This window comes from Rhinatrema bivittatum, chromosome 9 (genome assembly GCF_901001135.1).
Source record: "Rhinatrema bivittatum chromosome 9, aRhiBiv1.1, whole genome shotgun sequence".
Lineage (NCBI taxonomy): Eukaryota > Metazoa > Chordata > Amphibia > Gymnophiona > Rhinatrematidae > Rhinatrema > Rhinatrema bivittatum.
Window position 1 is genome coordinate 172,735,329 of NC_042623.1, and position 26,418 is coordinate 172,761,746.

At 43.3% G+C, this 26,418-nt stretch overlaps 1 protein-coding gene across 6 annotated transcripts in view; it reads right to left on the reverse strand.

The window, feature by feature from the left end:
- Positions 1 to 25,505, reverse strand: part of RSRC1 (arginine and serine rich coiled-coil 1) — a 611,612-nt gene extending 586,107 nt beyond the window's left edge. For 3 of the 6 annotated variants that reach the window (XM_029616250.1, XM_029616247.1, XM_029616249.1), the window contains exons 1-3: positions 25,333 to 25,494; positions 21,435 to 21,625; positions 18,184 to 18,309 (exon numbers count right to left, since the gene is read on the reverse strand). In XM_029616250.1, coding sequence (XP_029472110.1) covers positions 18,184 to 18,309; positions 21,435 to 21,625; positions 25,333 to 25,479 — 464 coding nt within the window. In that variant the 5' untranslated portion in view covers positions 25,480 to 25,494. Of the gene's footprint in view, positions 1 to 18,183; positions 18,310 to 21,434; positions 21,626 to 23,780; positions 23,845 to 25,332 lie in introns of all 6 variants that reach the window. The other 3 variants (XM_029616252.1, XM_029616253.1, XM_029616251.1) reach the window with 3 other exon arrangements.
- Between the last annotated feature and the right edge of the window lie 913 nt (positions 25,506 to 26,418).

The following is a 26,418-nucleotide window of genomic DNA, read 5'->3' on the forward strand; positions in this document are numbered from 1 at the left end:
TTCCCCTGGTCGAGGAAACATCATTAAGCCCTGGGGCACCGGAAGTACCACCACCACCTGGAATAGTAGGGGGTATAACCCCAGAGAGTCCAGGGGAAGAGCAAGAAGGAAACCTGAGAACTTTGGATATGAATAATATGCTTGAGCAAGTTAAGATCTTAGATCCATCTGAGCAAATAAAGCAGAACTATTCTCAAATGAGTACCTTGGCAAAATCTAGTATTCTTCCCAAAGATACTAGTACTCCAAAATCTATAAATGTCATTAAAGAGAGTCATCGAGATATTGAAATAGTTATTAAGCCAGATAATTTGTTAATGAAACCAGCAAATGTAACGTTGGAAGATGTATGGAACTTTTTGGCCAAATTGGATGTTTCAATTAATAAGTTAACTGAAGCAGTAATGAGAACTACTAATACCTCTGTACAAAATTCTGTAAAGCTGGAAGATAAAAAAAAAGAAAGAACTGATTGAATTAGATAAACGTGTTTTACAAATTGAAAAAATTCAAAATCATCAAATAAATGTTGAAGGAGAGGTATATAGAAGAATGGAAAACCTTGAAAATTCTATAAGATCTTTAAATTTAAGAGTAAATAATTTCCCAATTATCAAAAAGTTGAATCCTATAGAATTATTTAGAAATTACTTATTGTAAATCTTAAATATCCCTGATAAATGCCTTCCTGTTATAGTAAGAACTTTCTATTTGGGAATATAAAAAAAAGGATCTAGAGCAAGAGCATTTGATAAGGGATGTTAAGGAGAAAGAAAGAGAAATTCTAGATTTAAAATTAACTAAAGACGGTTCTATAGATATATCTGACTTATTGCAAAAGTCTCAAGAAGAGCTAGAAGTTAAAACAAGAGGGACCTTATTGATTCAGTGTGCTTTCAGTTTGCGAAGGAAAACATTTCTACTTCTAAGGAAGGATGTACTAGATAAGGGAGGTTACTATATGATAAAGTATCCATGTCGATGCTTTGTTAAAATAGATGGAAAGAATTACATATTTACAGATCCAGATGATCTCAGGGGTCTTCTTGCAGCATAGATACCGATATACGGAAAAAAAAGGAAAGGGTCATATATAATGCAAATTTTCCTAATATAATTATTTGGATTTGAAACCGCTTAAAAGGGAAGATTATCACTTTGTTTTACCTTATTAAGAAATAATGACTGTCCAGTAAAGAATTGATATTTATGTTATTTTTCCTTTGGATAAATGATTGTGATAAGAGTCAGTTATTAGAATATTACTAAGTGTAATTTTTATTTGTTGTACTTATTTGTTAAAGCAATAAATAAAGAATTTAATAAAAGACCACAAATTACAAATATGGAAACAAAACTTGGAATGTAAACCCCAAGACCAGCTTTTGCATGCAGTGCAAAACTGGAGACTAGAAACAAAAATATATTTCCACCTACACTAATCAAAGTTCAAAGAGAGAAGAAATGCATATTCTCAAAACTGACATAGTATGGTCTTTGTACCCAGTCACTCCCCTCCATGCCCCCATCACTCCTCCTCCCAACTACTCAATTATCCCTTCACATGCTCATTTCCCTGTCCAACATTCCTGACACCTCCCACCCCACATCCTCTTCCCTGTGCTCCCTCTCTCCTCTGCTCAACTATTTCTGTCTGTCCCTCTCCTCTCCCCTTCCCTACCCAAACCCCTTTCCTACCCCTTCCTGCTCAGCAACCCTCACTCCTCGCTCCCCTCTCCCCCAACATAGCAGCCCCATGCCTCCATCTCTCTCTCCACTTCCATCTCTCTTCCTTGTCCAGCAGCCCCCAACCCATCCCTCCTTCACCTCTCCCTACCCAGCAACCCCAACCTCCTTTCCAAAACCCATTCCTATCCTGCACACTCCTGACTCCCTATCTCCCCATGTCTTCCTGCCCAGTACATTTCCCCCTCCTTCTGGCTTCCAGCCAGCAAAAAAGACTTCAGTCCAATCCAGAGTCTCCCTCCCTTTTATCAGCAGCAGATGAGGAGAGTTAGACGAGAAGGCAGCAGGTCCACAGAGAACTCACCTTTCTCCCTTGTGCTCCTGCTTTCACATTCAGGCCCCATGGCCTGAATGTGAGCATCAGCAGCCTCACTGCCAGGCCAGGCAAAGGAAGATAAAGTTGGTGTCTTGCCGGGCCCATATGAACAGGAGTTGGTGATATCACGCTCTGATATGAGTGAAGGAGGAAGGAACAATCTCCCACTGGCCAGGAAGAGAAGGAAGCGAGAGCAGCTTCCTGTCATACCCAATAAAAGAGAAGTCAGCTAACTCCTGCCCAGACTGATGACGAAAGATCGGTCTTCTGCCTGCTCTGCGACACATCTCCCGGGACTTCGTGACACACTAGTGTGTCCTAACACACCTGTTGAGAACCACTGATCTAGAGAACCCAGCAATCTCATGATCTTGCTCCACTCCTCCAGGAGGTACTGGTTTCTCCTTCCTACTGGAGAGGTTGGTTGCTGGCTTAGAAGGTGGTCAAAATATTTGTCCAGGTTTGGACTGGACATGTTGTGTAGTTCTGGGTTGACAATGCTCATGCTGTCTGGAACAAGACAGAAGATGTTGGTGTTGCAGAAGTAACAGTGAAACTGCTAGAAGGGGCATCTCTGCAAATATAGACTTTTTAATAAGGATACTTTACAGAAGATTGCTGTTCTGGTCCCACATATTTACATGGTACAATATTTACATGTTTGTATACAAAAACTGAAACCTTTTTTTCCGGCCGGTGAAAGTGGAATTACATATCCTCAACCACTTGTGGATGCTGAAGAATATATATGCGTTCTATATTTTGTTCTTTAATTTGCACCACTGGTTTCCTGAGCTTTTCTCTAAAGAGGTTCTCTCAGAGGCATGGGACATCTGCTAACTTTTCATGAACAGCATTGTGAAGATTACTGGTTCTCAACCAGGCTATGTAGCGTGCTCTGATGGAGGCTGAGGAGGTACGAGCGGTGGAATGAAATACCCCAAAGATGAAATGAATAAGAACGCAAATATATTCTTCAGCATCCACAAGTGGTTGAGGATATGTAAGTTCACTTTCACTGGCCGGAAGAAAAGGTTTCAGTTTTTGTATACAAACATGTAAATATTGTACCATGTAAATATGTTGGATAGAAAGCCTTGCATTTAGCATGGAGCTAAAATTTTTGCCAAAATTGTGTAGGAGTCTATGATCCTTCCCTGATTGCATATTGAATATATGTTTTCTTTGCTTTCTTTAGAGCCGATTCTACCACAATTAATGGAGTAGCTGTACAATTCCAAAACCTGGAGATTTTTGCACCTTGTATTTAAAGGTTAGGTTTCCTTGTTACTGGGTTGCAAATAACAGGATTTTCCCATAAACTCATGTGTAATTCTTTCAGGATTTGATGAACCGGAAGAGCTGTTGGCTCCACTAGGCTTTCCAGAATTTGGAAAAGACCCAATACACAATGGTTTTTGTCCTTAAATACTTGAACTCCCAAAGCTTTTCCCAACTTGTCCAGAAACTTGGAATAGGAAAGGTCTTCCAGGGAAGACAATTGCTCTGGTAGTTCTGGAGGGGGACTGGAGGATATCCATGCTGAACCCTCTTTGGAACTCAGAAGGGAGGAAACGCTAATCCAGGACTCCAATGATGAAGATTGTGACTGAGGAGAAGGTTCTTGGTCATCTCGGAAGAGTGTATTCCTGGTTGATGTCCTCTGAACAACTAGAATTTGCTGCAAGGGAAAGCCATGGGCTAAAATCTCTGTGCAGGAGTTCTGATGGTGTATATGTGTGAACTGGAGACAGTGGGGAATAAAGTTGATATGCTGGAAAGGAGAAGTTGAATGGTACCTTCCATGTCTTAGCCACTAAAGAGGTAAAGAAATCCTTCATTAACTCTGTTACTTGGTCAATAAGCTGATATGCCCCCTGACTTGTGTAATTAATGGAACACCATCTTCAGAGATTAGGACCTGTACATCCTCCAAACTCTGCAAAATTTGAGTTGGAGATCCAACAGAAATGAATGTTTTAATTAGAAACCACTTAAAATTATAAATAACATTTATAATATATTCAAAATCCACTTGCACCAATCCTAGACAGCCTCAAAAACACATCCTACGTAAGAGACTTAGGTGTTCTTCTGGACAATCAGCTGAACCTAAAAAGATTTGTAAACAACACAACCAAAGAATGCTTTTTCAAATTACAAGTCCTGAAAAAGCTAAAACCCTTACTTCACGCTCACGACTTCCGCCTCGTCCTACAATCAATCATCCTTACAAAAATTGACTACTGCAACGCGCTGCTACTCGGACTACCAGCCTCCACCATCAAACCTCTCCAGATGGTACAAAATTCTGCAGCTAGGGTCTTGACCAATTCTAACAAGAGAGACCACATCACGCCCATCCTTTACAATCTCCACTGGCTCCCAATTAAATACAGAGTCTCTTACAAAGTCCTGACCCTCATACACAAATCCTTAAACAATATAGCACCAATCGATCTCACCCATCAACTTCGTACCATTAAATCAACAAGACCAATTAGAAAAGCCTACCAAGACACCCTTGTCATCCCTCAAACCAAAACTCCACTAAGGAATAGAGCTTTTTCCACCGCAAGTCCTTTACTTTGGAATTCACTGCCACCAGAACTCAGACAAGACTCTTGCCACCAGTCATTCAAGAAAAAACTGAAAACCTGGCTATTCAGCCAAGCATTTCCCTGATTTCTAACAAGCCGCTTCAACTAACTCTTTGTGCATCTGCCTAGCTCTAATTATATAACCCCACCTTCCCCCCACCCTTTATTCTTCACTCCCCCCTTAAATGCAATTCCACCCACCCCCTCAGCCCTGCCCTACCCTTTCCACTCCACCCTGTTCATTATCAACTTTCGTTTTCGAATTAATCAGGCAGAAGTTAACCACCTAAGACTCCTGTTAACAACTTCTCGTTAAGACTTCTGTACAATTAGGAATTAGGAATATTGCATAATACCATATATTCTAGACATTGTTTTTTTTGGTCATCTATTTCTTCTTTTAAATGCTATTTAAAAAAGCTCAATCTAAAACGTTAAGATTTTTAGACATATAAGACTTTTGTTTCTTGTCATGTATATATTTCTTCTCTTATGTATATATTTTTTCTCTTATGTTTAACTGTTACTCAAAAAGTTCTTCAAAATGTTATTCAAAAAAGTTCCTCGTTATATGTAATTGCCCCCAAGCAAGCTTATTCAACTGTTCTCTGTAAACCGATTTGATTTGCATATGATGTAAGAAGATCGGTATATAAAAACTATAAATAAATAAATAAAATAAATAATGTAAATGTTTTAAATAAATAAATCTGTTGTTTCAAGTCATAGTCCTTGGTCCAGCCATTTCTTCAGTGAGATTGCTCTGGTAATTGGTGGAGGCAATGGAACCATTTCTTCTCCTGCTCCTACATATAATTGTGTTGATAGATGTGTGGCATGATGTGTTTCTGAAGGCAAAGGCGCTGAAGACCAATGTTCCAAAGTTAGGAGCATGGAAAACTTATGCATCCATGGCACTGGAGCCTTATGCTTCGATGGCACTGTTGGAGCCTTATGCTTCAATGGCACCAACGGGCCAAATGTATTGATGGCATCGATGCATTGTGTGTTGAAGACTCTGGTACACTCGAGCCTTTATAATTTTTTGGTACACAGTGCCCCGCCTGTTTTTCTTCAATGCATGCTGGCTACATCTACTCGACCCCAAGGATTTGGCCTGCTCTGCCAACGGGGGAGATAGTTTGGAGGAGTTCCTGCTCAGATCCCTTCCCAGTGAAACAAATGAGACTGCATTTCAGGATGAATAACGACTGTGGTTTCTCCGAGCTTTATGCATTTCCAGCATTTTATAGGCCCTTCATTCTGCATACATGGGGACATTCGTCCACAATTAAAACAATTAGCCCAGTCATGGTCAAGACCAGATAAAAAGAACAAGTTCATGTCCATCTGTAATAGACATTTTTCTGCCTTAAATATTTTCTTTACACTCACATACTGTGACTTTTTTCCCTTACATTGTGAGGAAACAAATCTTTTTTCTTATCCTCTTTTTTGAATTTTTTAAGGTAGCACTGAAAAGTGCTGTCTGAGAGGGCTGCTGAGACAGCAAATCAACTTTATAGATAGAAAAAAAAAAAAAGAGAGGGAGACTCATGACCGTGCTTGCTTGGATAAAAAAAATATTGAAGGAGGCTCACAACACAATGCCCAAGTGAGAATTCCCACACATGCTCAGTAGAGCAAAAGCTCTACTAGCTTGGAGAAAAAGATCCATTCGGTGCCACCAGATGACATCAACCACATGTCATGGCTAATTCAGTCCTGCTTAGACAGAAAAATATATTTTGCTGCTATATCTACTGTTTCTCCCGTTTTCTCCAGGACAAAGCAGAGTCAGTTCTGCTCCCTAATAAAGCCCCACTCTTCCAGTTTCTTCCCCTCTGAAGCAGCCTGCAGAGAAAGGGTGGGAGTGGGTAGATGTTGGCACCCAGAGATTTCACAGGTGTCTCCCGAAATACCCACCACCTCCATGGCTAAGAACCATGTTCGCAGATCAGGCGGGGAAGGGGAGTTTTCAACTCTCAGTGTCTGCTAGGGTGGCTAGGAAAACAGCAAGAGCAGATTCTGAGAGTTAAATTCCCCCCTCCCATCCTATGCCCTCCCTTCCCTCTCCCCTGTAGTTAAGAGTCTCATTTTCTCCAGCCCTAGACTGCCTTGAACCCCAGCATCCTTAAAAATATGTGCAATATGCCACCATTTAAGTTGGTAGTGCCTGTGCATTGATAATCTTATGTCCATGAATATAAAACTTTCACACTCTTTGGCTTACTGACAGCAAATTTCCAATGTGTAACAGGTATGCAGAAATGCAACTTGTAAAGGACAGTTATGATAATTAGATTTCAATTTCATTGAAGTGACTAGTTGTAGGACATGATAGCAAAAATATGCACTTATTCAAGAGACTCAGTGTACTCTTTTCTAACAAAGACATTTTCATTTGCCCCTTAATGCTTCTGAATCTAATTATTCATGTTTTCAAATTATTTGCAAATACAGTTTATGAGGTTACAGTTGTCAAATCACATTTTGCTAATGAACTCTACTTCTGAAGAGCAAATCAATCTGTTTACATAGCCAAAGGATTACAGCACACATCCTGTAGAAGCAGTATCCAGGCAACAATTATGAGAGACAGTAAAGAGAGAGAGTAAGACAAGAGAAATATAGCAGGTACATTTCTGAAAAAAGTATTTTCAAAACCTCACAACCATTTCTGTGAATGAACACACACACACTGTATGAGGATTACAGTTTGCCTTCTGGGTATGTTTCATCCACAACTGAAGTTGAAAAATATACATTCTGTGAGCAGACATTTTACAAAGACAAATAACAAAACACAACAAATTCTTTATTTAGGATAGTTATTTTGCTTATCCTTAAAATGCTTAAAATACATAGGAAACCAAAGCTGCTTATGACAACAGATGTTTTACCAAATTTCATGGGGAAAGTAAAGCAATAGTGCTTACAATGTATTATGATACTGAAAGTTGCAGTGAGTAGCAAGCTTGAGAAATCAAACAAAAGGAAGAAAACATTTGCCAGGCCCATTTTAAACAACAGAGACATCAAAACTGGGCATGAACACTGACAACTGACATCAGGCGAAGACCCTCAGATAAACCATATAAACACAGAAGGAAAAGTCAGCCTTTTCTGAGCAGAGCACCACACTATCACAGCATATCCCAACTAGTGTGCCGTGGATGAGTGCAGATGCACCACAGCTGCAGTCTCATTTCCTGTTTCCCTCCTGACCTGCAGGATGTTCTCCCACCAGCAGGGGGCATCAGAGAGCAGCAAGTATCGGCAGCTGCTCCTGCTTTCCCTTCTGCAAGCTCTCCCCTGCAACAAAAACAGCATGGAGCTCTGTAGTCTCATGAAACCTCTTGGCTCCACGCAGTTAAGACTGCAGAGTGAAGCTGGAAAGGAGGAAACAGCAGCACTCAGTAAGCCTCTTCACAGACTTCTTCTGTACAAGGATTGGGTTGGAATGAGGAAAGGGAAGCTGAATATGACACTGGGTGTGGGTTAGAGTGAAGAGAAGCTGATGATGTTTCATGATGATGGAAAGGAGAGGTGGAGGGAAAGGGAAGGTGATGATGCCTGGGACTGAGGTCCAGGGAAGTTGATACCAGAGGGTGGAGGGAAAGGAGAAAAGAAGGTGATGACAGGGGTGAGGGAGATGGAAGATTATGATGATGATGGTGATTATGTTGGTGGGGGAAGAGGAGTGAAGGAGATACCAGGGGGTGAGGGAGAGGGAAGAAGATGATGCCAGGAAGTGAGGGAAAGGGCCGGTAATGCCGGGGGTAGAAGGGAAGAGAAGGTGATTGGCATGGAGGAAGAGGGAAGAGAAAGTGATGCCAGGGATGGAGAGAGATGGATGATGATGTCAGGAGGTGAAAGAGAAGGGAAGGTGATGATGATGCCAGGAGGTGAGAGAGAAGGTGTGAATGATTGTGTTAGCAGGAGTGAGGAGAAGGAGAGGAAGGAGATGATGATGAAGGGTGGGGAGGGAAGGTGATGATGATGATGCCAGGAGGTGAGAGAGAAGGTGTGAATGATCGTGTTACCAGGAGTGAGGAGAAGGAGAGGAAGGAGATGATGAGGGGTGGGGAGGGAAGGTGATGATGATGCCTGGGGATGGGGGAGAAGGAAAGGGAATGTGATGATGCCCAGGGGTGGGGAAGAGGGATGGAGGGAGAGGGAAGGTGATGATGATGCTAGGGGATGGGGGGAGAAGGAAGGTATTGATGTTGATAATGCCAGAGGGTGGGGGAAAGGAGTAGAGAGAAAAGCATAATGATGATGGCGACATGATGATGGCGGGAGAGGTGCAGAAGATAGGGTGGAAGAGAGAAGGTGATGATGCCAGAGGTGGGGGGAGAGAGAGAGGTAGAGGGAAAGGGAAAGGGAAGGTGATGATAATGCTCACAGCGAAGAGAACAAATAGAAGGTGATGATGATGCCAGGGGGTAGGGGAGAGGGAAGGTGATGAGTGTGGAAGGAAGAGATAGTGGGAGAGGGAAGGTGATGATGAGTGTGGAGGGAAGAGATAGTGGGAGAGGGAAGGTGATGATGATGATGATGCCAGGGGGTGGGAGGAGAGGGAAGGGAAGAAGATGATGATGCAAGGTGAGAGTGGTGATTATGATGCTGGGGGAGTGGGGGAAGAGAAAAGGGAAGAGAACTATGATGGTACCAAGGGGTGGGGGGAGAGGGAAGGTGATGATGCCAGTGGGATGGGAGAGAGGGAAGAAAAGAGAAAGTGATGCTGGAGAAGTGGTTGGTGTTCCACACCAAAGTGAATCTTGTGCCAGGTGTGCCACGAAACAAAAAAGGTTGGGAACCACTGCACTAACATATACTTCAAGCAATCAGACCATTAAGTTATCCTAGTTTTAAATCACTGAATATCCTTGCAATTAAGCTCTAAAAATGGTTAAAAGCTGACTGGTTAGCAAGTGTTAATCCAAGGACTGGATTATGTTTTATTTTTAACTTCTGAGAAACTAGACCTTAAAAGTGAAACTAGACCTTAAAAGTGAAACATAATAATGCCTGAACTTCTCCCTATGAGCCTCATTCACTAAGATGCGTTAAGCCATTTAATGCATGAAAAACAAGGGAAAATACCACGGGCCATATTTTACTGCGGGGAAAAATACCACGGGATTCAGCAAGCCACAGGGTCATTTACCTCGGCTTGGAGAAGACCACAGTGTTTTTCCCTCAGGGAAATGACCCCTTATGTTTGAGCTTAGAAATGGTGAGCTTAATTAGTGTATAAGTAATCAAAACATTACAGGTCCTATTAAATGTTTTTAATACTTTGACTATATGAATTTCTCCAAACATCATGCTTAGTTAGATTCTTATTTGTAACAAATCTTCCTCTTCCCTCTGCTGTATCAGGATCAGAACTTGGTTCTGTTGCAAGGCACTGCTATTGCTTCATGATCAGCAGATGCCAGAACAGCCCATCACCCTAAACAAGAAGTTATGATTTTAAGAACCCCCATCTATAAAGCTGTTCACATTCAGACAGCAAAAACAAAACAATACCACAATAAAACCTGGATTACATAGTACTTTTTCAAAGAATATTTTATTCCTCTTTTGGAAAGTCGTTTCTGTTTGATATTACACGTGTGCGATTATATTATATTGGGAACCAGCAGAAATGTGTACTATTAAAATCTTCTGGAAGCAGGCAAAAGCTTTATATTTTAAAGAAGTGTATTCTAGATAGTTTTGTTGCATGATTTTAAAGTGCTTATTTTATACTGTTTTGTGTTTTACAGTTTTAATTACATATTTTTTTCTGTACTGCACACTGAATATATGAAAGTTGCAGAATATAAAATATGCTAATACAAAGTAGAAAACAAAAACAAGTTACCATATTACTGAATTATAGTCATTACATTCTCTCTCCTGAGACACTTGTGCCAGAAAGTTTAAGGTTGGTGATTTTATTTTAAATGGCACGTTCCAAGAACAAAAGCAGAACAAAGCCTCACCCCAAAGGATCCTGACTCCTCTCCTACTATATACCACGCCAAAGAATTTCATAACATACAGATAAAACAGCACATTATCAGCAAGGTAAAACAAAACAACAAGAAAAACCACCTTTATTCTAGAACATAAGATATGCCATACCGGGTCAGACCAAGCCCAGCATCATAAGAAAATAAGAAATTGCCATGCTGGGTCAGACCAAGGGTCCATCAAGCCCAGCATCCTGTTTCCAACAGAGGCCAAACCAGGCCACAAGAACCTGGCAATTACCCAAACACTAAGAAGACCCCATGCTACTGATGCAATTAATAGCAGTGGCTATTCCCTAAGTGGCCAATCCAAGTCACAAGTACCTGGCAAGTACCCAAACATTAAATAGATCTCTGATTGCTCTTTAACTAAAGAGTTTTAGTTAGCGGAGCAGAAAGAAAAACCCCAATGCACACTTCACAAAGTGTTTCCTCGGGGGTGGAGAAAGACATTCACAGACAAACTAAACAGTTTCAAAACTTCTGCCTAGTTAACAACTGCTGCATGGATAGCATGAAGTTTAAATGAACATTTAGACAAATCTATTGTGACCTACCTATAGTACAGATGCATTTTAAAAAATCTTTTCTATCAATTGATATTCAAGTTTGTATAGGGCTGTGATTAATTGAATTACTATTGCTGGCGTTAAAGCCTTTATTGGGCTTGGGTTTCTTACTGTGCAGTTTCTGTTCTTTTCACCTGTCATACTGCTTGTTAACCAGGTGGAAGTTTTTAACTGATAAACTTCTGTCTGTGAACGTTATATCTCAAAGGAGGTTTTTCTTTTACACTGGGGTTTTTCCAAACAGGTTGCTAGTAGAGACTTGTAGCTGAAAGCAAGCCAGAATGGAGAAATTACTTACCTGATAATTTGGTTTTCCTTAGTGTAGACAGATGGATTCAGGACCAATGGGTATAGTGTACTCCTGATAGCAGATGGGAGAAGGAGTCAGATTTCAAAGCTGACGTCAGCCTACATATACCCATGCAGGAAGCTTAGCTCTTCAGTATTCTCCTCAAAAAGCAATTGTGGATATATGTGTGCTCTAATAACTTGATTAACTAGGACTGGTTCAACTGATTTCCAAATTGGAGACCGCCAGTGCACTCAACCGAATAACACCGACACCCGGCAACTAGGGTGTCTTGAACTAAGGATAATACCTGGCTTACCCGTGCTTGTCTTGTTCTCGGTGTTTGTCACCCGAGTTTTCCGGATTCCAGGGCAGCTGTGGGCAGGATGCTGAGTCCATCTGTCTACACTAAGGAAAACAAAATTATCAGGTAAGTAATTTCTCCATTTCCTAGCGTGTAGCCAGATGGACTCAGGACCAATGGGATGTACAAAAGCTACTCCCAAACAGGGCAGGAGGCTGCCCTTGGCCCACTTAATACTGCCCTTGCAAAGGTTGTGTCCTCCCGGGCCTGGACATCCAGGCGGTAGAACCTGGTGAAGGTATGTATGGAGGACCACGTCGCCGCCCAACAGATCTTGGCAGGCGAAAGCATCTTGGTTTCCGCCCAGGACACAGCCTGGACCCTTGTAGAATGGGCCTTGACTTGTAGAGGTGGAGGCTTCCCTGCCTCTACGTAGGCCGCCTTGATTACTTCTTTGATCTAGCGGGCTATAGTTGCCTGCGAGGCCACTTCCCCGTTTCTTTCCGCTGTGAAGGACGAATAGGTGGTCCGTCTTTTGCACAGATTCCGATCTTTCCAGGTATCGGACTAGGAGTCTGCCGACGTTTAGATGGCTAAGACGGGTGAGTCTTCCGAATCCTTGTGTTCGTCTGGAGATGGCTTGGTTTAGATAAAACTGAGAAACCACTTTCGGTATAAAGGAGGGGACAGTGCGTAGCTGTATGGATCCCGGTGTGAACCTAAGGAACGGTTCCCGACAGGATAGTGCTTGAAGCTCAGAGATGTGACGGGCTGAACATATTGCCACCAGTAATGCAGTCTTCAGGGTCAGGAGCCGCAGTGAAAGACAGTGCGTTGGTCTGAAGGAAGTTCCCGCTAAGACGTCTAGTACTAGATTGAGATTCCATAGGGGCACCGGCCACTTTAAGGGAGGTCGGATTTGTTTGACCCCTCTCAGGAAGCGGGAAACATCTGGATGGGTTGACAGGCTGATGCCATCCACCTTGGCTCTGAAGCAGGCCAGTGCAGCCACCTGAACCTTGAGGGATTTTAGGGACAAACCCTTGTTCAAGCCATCCTGCAGAAATTCCAGGATCTTGAGAATTTTGACTGTCCGCGGAAGGATCTCACAGTCCTCACACCAGGCTTCAAATACTCTCCATATTTGTATGTAAGCTAGTGATGTGGAGAACTTGCGTGCTCGAAGTAAGGTGTCAATCACTGCCTTAAAGTATCCGCTTTTCTTCAGGCGAGTCCTCTCAAGGGCCAGACCATAAGAGAGAATCGAGTCGGGTCTTAGTGGAGGTTCGGTCCTTGCCTGAGCAGATCCCTGTGTGAAGGTAGGCACAGAGGGTTCCCCACAAGAAGTCTTCGCATGTCTGCATACCATGGCCTTCATGGCCAGTCCGAGGCCACTAGAAGTACTAGTCCCCTGTGGTGTTCTATCTTGAGGATGATCCTGCCCAGTAGTGGCCATGGGGGAAAGGCATACAGCAGATCTTCCTGTGGCCAGGTCTGGACGAGGGCGTTGATTCCCCGGGATTGCAGTTCTCGTCTGCGGCTGAAGAACTTGGGAATTTGGGCGTTGGACCAGGTTGCCAGTAGAACCATGCCCGGGGTTCCCCAGCGGTTTACTATCAACTGGAAGGCTGTGGTCAACAGTGTCCATTCCCCTAGGTCTAGACACTCTCTGCTGAAGTAGTCCGCAGAGACGTTGTCTTTTCCCACGATGTGTGAGGCTGAGATGCCTTGCAGGTTTGTTTCCGCCCACGCCATGAGGGGGTCTATCTCCAGGGACACCTGTTGACTTCTGGTTCCTCCCTGGCGGTTAATGTAGGCAACTGTATTGGCATTGTTTGACATGACTCTGACAGACTCGCCCCGGAGTCTGTGGCTGAATCGTAGACAGGCTAGTCTGACAGCTTGGGCTTCCAGCCGGTTTATGTTCCACCCCACCTCTTCCGTGTCCCATTGTCCCTGAGCCATCAGTTCCTGACAGTGGGCTCCCTACCCTTGCAGGCTTGCATCCATGGAGAGCAAGATCCAGTTCGGTGGGGATAGTCTTACTCCCTTGCTCAGATGGTCCTCCTGTAGCCACCATTGGAGCTGGGTCCGAACCTCTGCTGGTGCCTGGAGGTGAATGGAGTAATACTGGGATGTCTGGTTTCATCGTGACAGTTGGAAACGCTGTAGAGGGCGCATGTGGGCCCGTGCCCAAGGAATGACTTAGAGGGTTGATGTCATGAGATGGAGGACTTGGAGGTAGTCCCATACCTTGGGGCGAGCATAGTTCAAAAGTTTTCGCAGCTGGCCCATCAGTTTCCTTCTCCTTGGAAGGGGAAGGACAACCTTGTCTTGACTGGTGTCGAACCGGACTCCCAGGTACTCTAGCGATTGGGAGGGCTGCAGGCAGCTCTTGGCTGTGTTGACGACCCATCCAAGTTTCTGCAGTAGATTCTGGACTCTGGTGGTCGCCTGGTGACTTTCCTCTGGAGATTTTGCCCTGATCAGCCAATTGTCCAGGTAAGGGTGAACAAGGATTCCTTCGTTCCTCAGTGTTGCCGCCACTACCACCATGATTTTGGTGAAGGTCCGAGGGGCAGTAGCTAGTCCGAAGTGTAGCGCCCGGAACTGGTAATGATGGACCAGTATCGCAAAGCGTAGGAAGCGCTGATGGTCATGATGGACCAGGATATGGAGATAGGCTTCAGATAGATCCAGTGAAGTCAGGAATTCTCCCAGCTGTACTGCCCTTATGACTAAGCATAGGGTTTCCATGCGGAAGTGTGGTACCCTCAGGTAACGATTGATGGTCTTGAGGTCCAGGATGGGCCGGGACGTTCCTTCCTTCTTGGGAACAATAAAATAGATGGAATAGTGACCAGTATTTTGGTGCGTGGGTACCGGGGTTATCGCCTTTAGGCTGAGTAGTTTTGCCAGTGTGGTTTCCACTGCCGTCCTCTTAGAGAGCGAGTGGCACGGTGATCTCACAAATTTGTCTGGAGGGATGCTGTGGAAGTCCAGATAATATCCCTCTCGAATGATGGTTAGGACCCACTTGTCCGTCATTATCTTGACCCATCTTTGGTAGAAGAGGGTAAAGTCTGCCCCCTATGACTTCTTCCTGTGGATGGGTCTGCTGATTCTCATTGTGGGGTGCGGCCAGAGCCTGTGCCTGAGCCTGCTCCCCTCTTGTTGTGTCTGTTCTGAAAGGACTGGGCCCTGCCTGCGGGACGAGGTGCTTGTAGTATGTGTTCTTGTATGGTCTGAAGCGCTGGGCTCCTCTGCCCTTGGTTCTACGGAGGGAGGAGCACTGGTTTCTTTTGTTCCTGTCCTCCAGTAGACGAGGTACTGGAGATTCGCCCCATTTGTTGGCTAACTTCTCCAGTTTGCTTCCGAATAAGAGGGATCCTTTAAAGGGCATTCTCATGAGGTTCGCTTTGGAGGTCGCATCGGCTGACCAATTTCGGAACCATAGTTGTCTTGTGGCTGCCACCATGGAGGAGACGCCCCTGGCTGAGGTGCGCACTAGGTCTGAGGTTGCATCCGTGAGGAAGGATATCACCGGTTCTAATGTTTCACTGGACGTGGTTGCGTCTCTGGAGAGAAGCAAGCAGGCACGTGTTACTACGGCACAGCAGGGTCATTGCTGCTACATCAAAGGACTGTTTAAGGATGGCTTCCTGACATCTGTCCTGGGCATCCTTGAGTGCCGCTACTCCTTCGACCGGGATGGCTGTGCGCTTAGAGATTATGCAGACCATGGTGTCCACTTTTGGAAACCGTAGGAGTTCCTAGGCCGTGGGTTCCAGGGAGTATAGGGCTTCTAAGGCCCGTCCTCCTTTGAAGCTGGCCTCCGGGGCATTCCATTCCAGATCAATCAGTTGTTGTACGGCCTGCAACACTGGGAAATAGCATGAGGCCTGATGAAGGGACACCAAAACGGGGTTCACCTTTGGTTCCGCTGTGGTACCCGTGCCTGGAATGGCCAGCGTCTTCAGGGTCAGAGACACGAGAGCTGGTAATTCATCTTTGGAGAAGAATCGCAGCATAGATCAGTATGGTTCCATCCCTGGAGAGATTTCCCCTTCCTCCAGGGAGTCAGTCTCGTCCCCAGAGGTGTCTGTATCCCCTGTAGGGAGGCTCTTGCCTAGGTGGGGCACATCTCGAGAGGTCCGAGAGGTGCTTGGAAGGTCTTGTGCTTCTGGTGAAGACTGGGGCTGTGTCGCAGTCGGTAATGATTGCGCTTGGACAAAGGTTTGCAGCCCTTTGAAGAATTCCACCCAGGAAAAAGTCCCTGGGTCCATATTGAATCCAGGCGGTGTTATGGTGGAGGCCCCTGAGATGCCTTCTTTTGTAGGCGCCGAATCGGAGATACAGAGATCCGGGGTACTATCATTAGTGGAACTGGATCCCTCTATTGGCTGTGGGAGGCCTTGCTTAGATTCCCCCTGAGCCTTTTCGCACTGCTGGCATAGGGCGGAGGCCACTTCAGGGTGTGCAGCTCTCAGGTGGCAGGCTGGGCAGAGGGCTTGTCCCTTGGCCGGTGGTGCCATGATTTGTGCGCGTGGATTGCTTCAAAACTCATCTGTGCGCGACGGTATGCGCTCCAGGAGGCTTAGTTGCACGCTCCAGGTGCACAGATGATGTGCGTGCGGGATGTGCAAGATGTGTGCGCAGGCAACTGCTTTGTGCGCCTGGCTAAGCTGTGCGCACAGGCCTATCTGTGCACTCAGGCCGTTTGTGGAGGCCACTGTGCGTACAAGTTGGTTGTGCGCACGGTTCAGTTGAGCGGGCAATATGGTGATAAGGGGGAGGAAATCGCACCGGCGACCACGCGGACAAGATGGCGACACCCCCCCCCCCCCAAGAGGGTCTCCACTTGTGTGGACCATCGCACCGCATCGGGGTCTAGCCCAGACGGAGCTGCTCAACCCGATTTTACCGACGCCGGAAGGGACAATCTGTGCAGTTAATCGAGCCTCGGAGACCAGAGACTTAGAAGAGGTTTTCTACCTTACCTGGTCTCGGCGTTCCCGGTCTTGTGCCGGGCAATCTCCGGCTGTGGGGGGAGAGGGAATTACCTTCACCGCCGTGCTCGATTCAACACCCGCTGCCTCTCAGCCGTCCTGGGGGCTAAGTCCACGCTGGGAGCCGGCTACCGGATCAAGGCATCTCGGAAATCATCTCAGGAATTCTCGACTGGGGAAGGGACCCTTAGGTATCACCGGAGAGCGGGGCTAGTCTTCTAGAGGTAAGTTTTCTTTCTTCTTTGGTTTAAAATTGCTAACACTATTCTAGTGTGTGTAGTGTCCCTTTCTGCTTAGGAGATGGAGAAATACTGAAGAGCTGAACGTCCTGCACGGGTATATGTAGGCTGACGTCAGCTTTGAAATCTGACTCCGTCTCCCATCTGCTATCAGGAGTACACTATACCCATTGGTCCTGAGTCCATTTGGCTACAGACTAGGAAATAAAGAGAGTTTTTCCCTCACTGGTGCTTTACTGTTTTTTTCTGTCTCTTTCAGGAATATAACATATTTTAAAAGGTCCCAACCTTCTGACTACAGGTTAAATCAATAGTAAAATTTGTATCCATACATCGACCTGCATTAACCCTGTGCTATGGAATGCGGTCCCATTGGAGATCCACTTTAATCAAAACTATCTTTTGTTTAGAAAACAATTAAAAATCACAGTTCTATTTACAGGTATTCCCATGATTTTTGTCAAGAGTTCTCAGGAATATTATTTTAGGGTTATAGTTTTGACGAGCCAACCCTCTTGTGGAATAGATCTACTCCTATATTCCCTTGTCTCTCTGCCCTACTATAGCTCTTTTAGGATAAACTGGAAACAACCCCTTATTTAGGAAGGCATGCGTTATACTATGTGAATTACAATGAATTTCTTTTGTTCCTGTCTGGTTAGCTTTGTCATTTTTAATGTGCTAGATAAGTTAGTGTACATTTTGTTAATATGTCTGTTCTCATTTATTGGAAGGGTATTTGTAATGTGATACCTCAATTATTTGTAACTAACTGGAAACAGATATTTTACACTAGACAGGTATTTGTTGGTTTTATTTATTTCTTCTATGCTTTTTGGCCTTGCTAAAAAAGTGGCTGAAATCTGTTAGTGCAGTTTTCCATGTTTTGACAATAGGTAAATCATTCAAGCCAAGTTTCTAAGTAATTTTAACAGTAACAAATGATTGTCAAAGTATATATATGTATGTGTGTGTGTGCCTGAAAGGTGGAATATAAATTTTATTTTTTATTTTTTTTGAGAACTTGAGAATTTTCAAATAATATGTATACATGATCAATATTCTTCAAACAGAACCCCCCATACCTTCTTGTTCTACTCCTTGACCTCGATCTCTGAGACTTGTGGGATTTTCCTCGGTCTCTCGACCTGCTGCGACTACGCTTTCTCCTGGACCCATATGAAGAACTACTGCTAGATCGATGCCTGCGTCTGGAATGTACAGAACATTTCTTGATTATTTTATTCTAGATTATTTTATTGTCATCCACCTAAATATATTTTGATTGCTTATGGTGATCAGCTACTTATTGGTACATTTACAGTGAAAATCTGTATCAGATGTCAGCAATCCTATTTATTTCTTGTATTTAGCTCATGCCTTATCATGGGTAGCTCAAAGTCACATCAGACAGCCTCATTTATTAAGCATTTTTCCCATAGACACAGAATGGGTGAAAAACCTTAGATGTACCGGAGGGAATGGAGTGTGAAGTCACTTGTCCAAGGTCAAAAGCAGCAGTAGCCGGATTTGAACCCTGGCTTCCCTGGTTTTTGGCCTGCTGCTCTAACCATCAGGCTACTCCTCCATTTTACTTTTTGGGCCAAATGCCAAAAATGTGGCAACACTGCTGTTAGTAATATTGCTGTGTCATGGGAAAAGAAGTGCCCCTCCACAACCCTATCAAAATTAAGCCTCTTCCCAGAGGCATCCCTCCTCCATGACAAAATCTGAACTCTGCAATGATCCTCTGGACAAGTACCTGCATACTACTCACTTATAAATGCCATTTTCAAAACACCCAGGCCAGATGGGCTAATCTTATCCATCAAAAGATTAATATGGCCAATCTATGAATTTTGAAAACAATTATGATGCAGCATATCACAAAGCATTGGCATGGAGTACTGATCAGTGATCCAAATGCTCTTTATACAAATTAGCACCATATAAATCTGGCTCGATAATAACTAATTATTGAAATTAATTTAACACAAAAAGAATGTGGTTCCCAAAAACAGCCATAAGAGAGAAAGGTCCAATCTATTAGCAGACTTGGCACTGGTAAGCAATGTAAGTTTGGGACCAGTGTAAAAAATGCCAGCTCTACAATCCAGTGTTCATTAATTGTGCTATTAGACAAGTAACATTAGCTGGATGCTTGCCCAGTGGCATAATAAAACATAGCTCTATTCTTAAACCACAGGTGAATGGTAGCACAACACATACAATGAGATCAAGAAGAGAAAGGACACAGGGACAAGGTATGGGCTGTTTGTGACCTACCAGGTTGAAAAGTACAATGTGAAGCGCTCAAGAGGGAGCAAAAGATAATACACTAAACATGATTACGCCATGTATCACAGCACTGCAGTACTACATATCTAGGGAACACTAGTGGGCGAGTGTTTGTGAAGGGAAGTTTAGGCATGCATTCATCTCTGCTCTAAGGACCAAATAGTCCTTTCAAACAGAGCTATTTTATACCATTTTCAAAAAAATTGTGTATTACTGCAGAAAGTAAAATAAAAACAGAACAAATATTTGGTGAATTTGCAAGTATATCCTGTATTACTGAAGAAATACCGTCCATTGAACCAGGCTTTATCAGCAGATGAGTAACCACCTGGACAGTTAAACTGATAGATCTGCACACTAGAACAGATAACACATTGGCAAAGAAAAAAATATTTAATAAATCCTGCTGCTATATATGGCTAATTTGTAAATGGTACTATTGGAGAAGCCTAGTGGTTAGAGCAGTGGACTACAAACCAGGGTTCAAATCCCACTGCCACGCATGGTGACCCTGGGCAAGTCACTTCATTCTACATTGCTTCAGGCAAAACAGATTGAAAGCTCTCTGGGATAGGGAAATACCTACAGCACCTGAATTTAAGCCACTTTGAAGTGCCAAAAATCAGAATATAAATAAAATAAATCTATATGAAAGGGATTTGAAAAGTAGTATGACTCAGAATTCTGGTAAGATATGAAAATTACCTATATTTATGCAGGCATACCACTCACTGCTCTTATATAAAGGGGAGGGGTTAGGAGTGGATAAAAATATAAAGGACTTCCCTTAACTGGAAATGTTTTCATGTTATGTTTGGATTTGTTGATGCCGAGTTGTGTATCTGACAATGGTTAGTGAAAATTAAAGTTAAAAAAAAAAGAAAATTGTATTACAACAAAAGATACATGAGTTTAAATTATATTTTTTAATGTGCTAAAACTGCTGCATTAGCTGCAAGATTTGATGGACTTCTACTTTTCTTAATGCCCAATCTATCTGCTGACTATCCTATTGAAATATTTACATTTTCTAAATTTACAGTAAAAAAAATAAAACAAAAAGTGACAATTAACAATAGTGAAAATACTGACACAGTTCATACAGTCTTCAACATAAGCTGTTTTATTGTGTTATGCATGATATTCCAAACTTTTATACTCAATCTGTCGTTGATGTGGAAATCAATACAGACAACTAATACCCCAAACACAAGGGAACTTGCATTTAGGCACAGTGCATTTAATGTAGGAAGCAGCATTCAGCTACACAGCAGTCTGACTTCTTATATAATATATAAAATATATATTATGTCAGTATACTCACCATAGCACAAGATTACACAAATGGTTATGACGCTGCCTCAATACTTTTACAATTGAAAGTTTCAGCAGAGCAATGCTATTTGACTTTTTTCAGGTTACAGAAGGTAGCAGATAGCAGAAGAGAAATAGATTCTCCAGGTTACAGCTCTGTGCTCTAAGCCCTGCACCACACTACCAACCAATGGAAAGGGGTGGTTCACTGCAATATAACTTTTAAGGCTACTGAGGGAAAAAGAACCTAGGGCCATGCAATGCTTATTCTAGTCAAACTGCACCGGCTTCCAGAGGAGGTGCTGGTGGTGATTTTTAAATGTCGTTTCAGAGGACTCACGGGTTACATGGTGAGATGATTGAAGTACTATATGTCACAGACAGTTCTGAGTTCATCACAGCAAGCATTGTTGGCAATCCTAGTAAACCCTTGGCAAAAATTGCTGACTAGGAAATGCACTTTTGTATGCTTTGACCTTAAATTGTGGAATGATAGCCCACTGGAGGCCCACGTAATGTTCAATTACATGGTGTTTCGCAAAATGGCATGTACTAGGGACAAGCAGAGAGAACGAGCAGACGCCATACATGATAATTTTCGAACAAAAGACATATATGAAGCAGAATGGCTCAGCTGAGGAGAGAAAACATGCTGCAGGTTCTGACCATAAAATATGCAGGCAGATTCTTCTAGGAGTAGACCTCTCAATAAAATGACATTCACCTTTTGTCATATGAATGAGAGCGAGAGTGATGGCCTCTGGACCTTGACCTTGACCTCTTCCCTGGTTTTCTACGACTGAATGTACGACTATCTGAAGAACTACTTGAAGATGAACGTTTGCGATGTTTTTTTTTCCTCCGGCTCCTGTATTCTTCCTCGGTGTCTGAGGAGTGGCGCCCCATTCTTATAATCTAACATCAAGAAATGCGGGTGTATACAATTAATACTTTACTTATAGATGTGTAAATATATCAATGCGCACATATATAGAGACAAAATACAAAACATGATAAAATGTTAGGTGATATGCATATTCCAGTATTCTTGATTACCTAAGCCTTACTGTATTTTTCAAAGCAAGACACCTGTGTTTGAAAATTTTTGATAAGGAAACCAGCACACTGTAACAAGATACTACAGGAAATATTTGTATAATTAACTGCAGAAAAAAATACAGACTTGAAAAAAAAGAGTGTATTCTGAATTTTCTCCAAGGTTATCTAAAAGGTAGGGATATTCATTTTATAAACAATTCAAAAAAGTCTAAGAAAGTCAAACTTCAATGTAAAACAACCGTGATATTAAAAGACAACCAATAAAATAAAAAGTCCATTTATTTCAAGAAGATTAAAATGGAAGTCTCATGCAAAGTCTGAACAAAATATTTGTAGGAGAAATTACATACATGCTCTAGCTAATTTTAAAATGTTATTGTTTATAGCAGAATATAGAATATTATCTAACATTTTGTCTTTGTTAACCAGATTTGACTTTATGCTTATATTTTACTAGCAATAACATTACATTTATTTACAAGGACCCAAGATTTTGTCATATCCAGGCTCAATTCTTTCAAAACAGTACAAAAGTTGAAATGTGTATTTTTTTTATATTGAGCAAGTTTTTTATGATTTACAATATCATTAACAGAGACAGCCTTCCATCACAGAAATCCTCTTGAATTTCGTCTTCTACACACTTCCATATATTATCTAGATTGGCAGTACATGGAGTTATCAGACAAACACTGGTCAATTCTTAACATGTGCCTCTTGATAATTTAGCATCTTGGCCCAGCATTTTCATTCCAGGCTACTGTTACTGCTTTTCAAAGGTCAATTAGGTCCTCTTTTTTGCCCTGTTTCAAACTCAGTTTCACTACTTTCCTTGTAGTTTCATGTAAATGTTCATTACCGTGTGTATTTGTACAGTATGCTCTAAATCCTGGATACACTTCTCAATGGGCACTATACAAACTTTTGAATCTAACTTCAGCAATACTGGACTGCATTAATATACATTTCAAATGAGTAAATAATTGTCACACTAACATTTGTCAGTCCACAGTATGTGATAGCCTGGCAGTTCTCAAGACCACAGACAGACTTGGTTTGCACATTTTGGTTGCTCTGAAAACCAGATCAATTTAAAAAAAAACAAGGACTACAGCTGAAACCCCCTGTTAATAGCATACTCTCAATAACATAGCTTTTCCTTTCATCATCATAAATGTTATCACAAGCAAATTTTACAACCTTGTGAATAACAGTCATTTGGCATTTTTTCTTGCAGACAAAAAAAAAAGCATTTTCATGATTAGAATGGCTGATACCATGTAGATGTATAAAGACAAATGATATAGGGGTAGATTTTCAGACGAGCGCGAATAGCCTACTTTTGTTTGCGCTCCAGGCGCAAACAAAAGTACGCTGGATTTTAGTAGATACGCGCGTAGTCGCGCGTATCGGCTAAAATCCTGGATCGGCGCGCGCAAGGCTATCGATTTCGTATAGCCTGCGCGCGCCGAGCCGCGCAGCCTACCCCCGTTCCCTCCTAGGCCGCTCCGAAATCGGAGCGGCCTAGGAGGGAACTTTCCTTTGCCCTCCCCTCACCTTCCCCTCCCTTCCCCTACCTAACCCACCCGCCCGGCCCTGTCTAAACCCCCATCCTACCTTTGTCGGGGGACTTACGCCTCCCGGAGGGAGGCGTAAATCCCCGCGCGCGAGCGGGACTCCTGCGCGCCGGGCCGCGACCTGGGGGCGGGTACGGAGGGCGCGGCCACGCCCCCGGGCCGTAGCCACGCCCCCGTACCCGCCCCCAAAACGCTGCCGACACGCCCCCGAAACGCCGCGACGACCGGGCCCGCCCCCCGACACGCCCCCGACACGCCCCCCTCCGAGAACCCCGGGACTTACGCGAGTCCCGGGGCTCTGCGCGCGCCGGGAGGCCTATGTAAAATAGGCTTCCCGGCGCGCAGGGCCCTGCTCGCGTAAATCCGCCCGGTTTTGGGCGGATTTACGCGAGCAGGGCTCTGAAAATCTACCCCATATGGAATAAGGTAGCTACCATTAAATCAGGGTGTCACTGCTTGAGATGAAGGTGAACTGGTGTGTCCAGCCAAACTACTTTTCTAAGAATAATGACATAACATGAATGCAGAAATTTGAAGCATCTTATGCAAAACGACTGAGAAGCTGACTCCTGCTTTACATCAAAAGACATAATCTATTAATCAATATTTAACAATGAAGTTCTTGCAAAAGAAGATGCTCATTGTAGAGCATACAATTTAGGTTTCATTAAAGAGGAAACTGAAGGGTTCATTTACAAACTTCAGCACTGTTCATGTCAGCGCTAGGGCTAAATTGCCCTGCACTGGAGCACAAATCTTACTGACAGAAGTATTTCCAATCCAGCAGCAAGATAATTATTCACAGTGCAATTTATGTGCTATTCAATAAAACCAGTGGAGTCTGATGTTGATGCTATAAATAGCTTCTGTATCAGCTTCAGCCTTGCTGATTAGAGCTTGGTGGGAAAAAAAGCTATTTTCCCCACCAAGTCAGTTAGGAAGCCTACAAAACTCCCAGCATGGACAGTTTTAGAAGACATCATTGAGCTTTGAGAAAAAACGTTTTTCAAAGCAAAGGAACTCTTTAAAAGCATTGATCAAATGTACCCTCTCTCTTCAGTAGAGATAAATCTGATACAAAAAAAAAAGTTTTTTGTGAGGGGAAGGAAAATGTATCTCCCAATTAATTTCCATATTATCAAAATATTATGCCTATCATTTCCATTTGTAAATGAAGGCAAACACAATTAAGGGCTAAAGCAGCACTGTTAGCCTTCCAACAGAACTAACACTATTTTCAGTGCTGTTTTGTAAACACGAGGATGCTGTGATCCCTTCCTCTTCTTCTGCCAGGTGCTGGCAAAGGCCAGAGGGCTCCCAAATACTCTGACTCCTATTCCCAGTTGGGCATCATATGCATCCCCTCATCTAAATAAGGCAGACAAGGATGTACTTTTTGGTCTTTATCAGCTGTCATTCACTATATTACTTGGTTACTATGATGACTAAATAAAAACTAAGCCCTCAGAGCAGGTGGCAGCACTTCTTAAACAACTCCCTAAAACTTTCTGAAAACGCTGAAGAAATAACCCCAATTAATTAAACAATATGGAAGATTTTATGTGCATAAGACAGGCCACTCTACCAACATATAAAATAAAGCCTATTTTCACGAACAGAGCAATGGAGCCCAGAAGAAATTAACACCCCTACCACTAATATAACTGTCGTATTTCTTTCTTTCGGTCAGAGAGACATCTAATGCAGCCAAGGCTACAGCAAAATTCCCCAGAAGCCGAACAGCTCTAGGAAGAATATGATCCATTCCTCAATTTCTCATGGCACCTCAGGCCCCCCCTGTCCCTTCTTTACAGTATGGTCAGAGTCCCACGCTCGATGCCCCCGGAGCACTGGACAGCGCAGCAGCAGGCTCCGAGGCCATGGCTGCAGGAGGGTATCCCCCGCGGCTCGGCTCTGACCGGCACCTCCACCACAGGCCGCGACGCGCACAAACACCAGGCCTTCTGCCGGAGGGGAGAAACGCACCAGTGAACCCGCCTGGCAAATATTATTACCGTGAGTGCCCGCCGTCACCCGAACCTCCCAGGCCCTGGCGCTCACGGTGCAAGATGGCGATTTCCCTGGCCGCTTCAATTTGAGATCAGCGCCGCGCCGGTGGAACCCGGAACGCATCGATGGACAAAAGGGAGCGAATCGAGCGTCGAGCCGCCGATTTCGCATCACTCCCCTCCCCCTCTTCCTTCGAGCGCCGAAAGGCGTAAAGGACCGGCAGCGCCAGCTCTCCCGCCAGGGTTTCTCTTAACCAAAACTAAAAGCATACAAAGACATTCTAAAACTGCTTACTCCACCACACTTAAATGCCACTATTTAAAAAATCGCCACCTGTGTCCGACTCTCCCATGCTGTGATGGGCAAAGCTGCAGCCTCGAGGTGGTGCTGGCCCATTAGTGATAGATGTCATAGTTTGGGACACAGTTTCTCATTTAAAAGGAGGGTTTGGAAGCAGACATGATTAGAGGAAGTCAAAAGTTTAAAAAGACTGTAATGCTTATTTCTTGGAACGCAAAAATACATTTACATTTTTTGTTGCAAGAAGTGCATCTTTTGGCGCCTCCTAGGCAGAGCCACTGTTACTGTGGGTGGAAGGGGAAAAGCTGCGGTTTTGCTTCTCTTTAGGTTGGGTTTGGTTCGATTCGGTTCTGTTTTCTTGTGGGTGTTCGGAAACTCCTGACTGGTGTATGTGTAATTAATCTCAAGTAGTTGGTATTTAATACACATACACACAGACACAGTTAATATGTCATGTGAGTGCTGTCCACGGTGACCCTGGTTTGTCAGGGTAACTTTTAGTCATGCACTTCTTTGCCTTCACTCAATATATTACTTGTTGATAAATTGACAGAAACATCTAACTTTCTGTGTCACAGAAATCAAAAGGTGCCACTTTTTATTTTATTTTCGTACACAACTTTTAGATACAGTAGAAGCAATACATCTTTTAAGTAAATAAATGGTTTTATTATTTGTTTTATTTAGAGTAGAATGTCTTGAAGGTCCATATAGATTTTTTTAACCAGTTAGTTAAAAACTTAGGAGAATGTGTGATGTAAA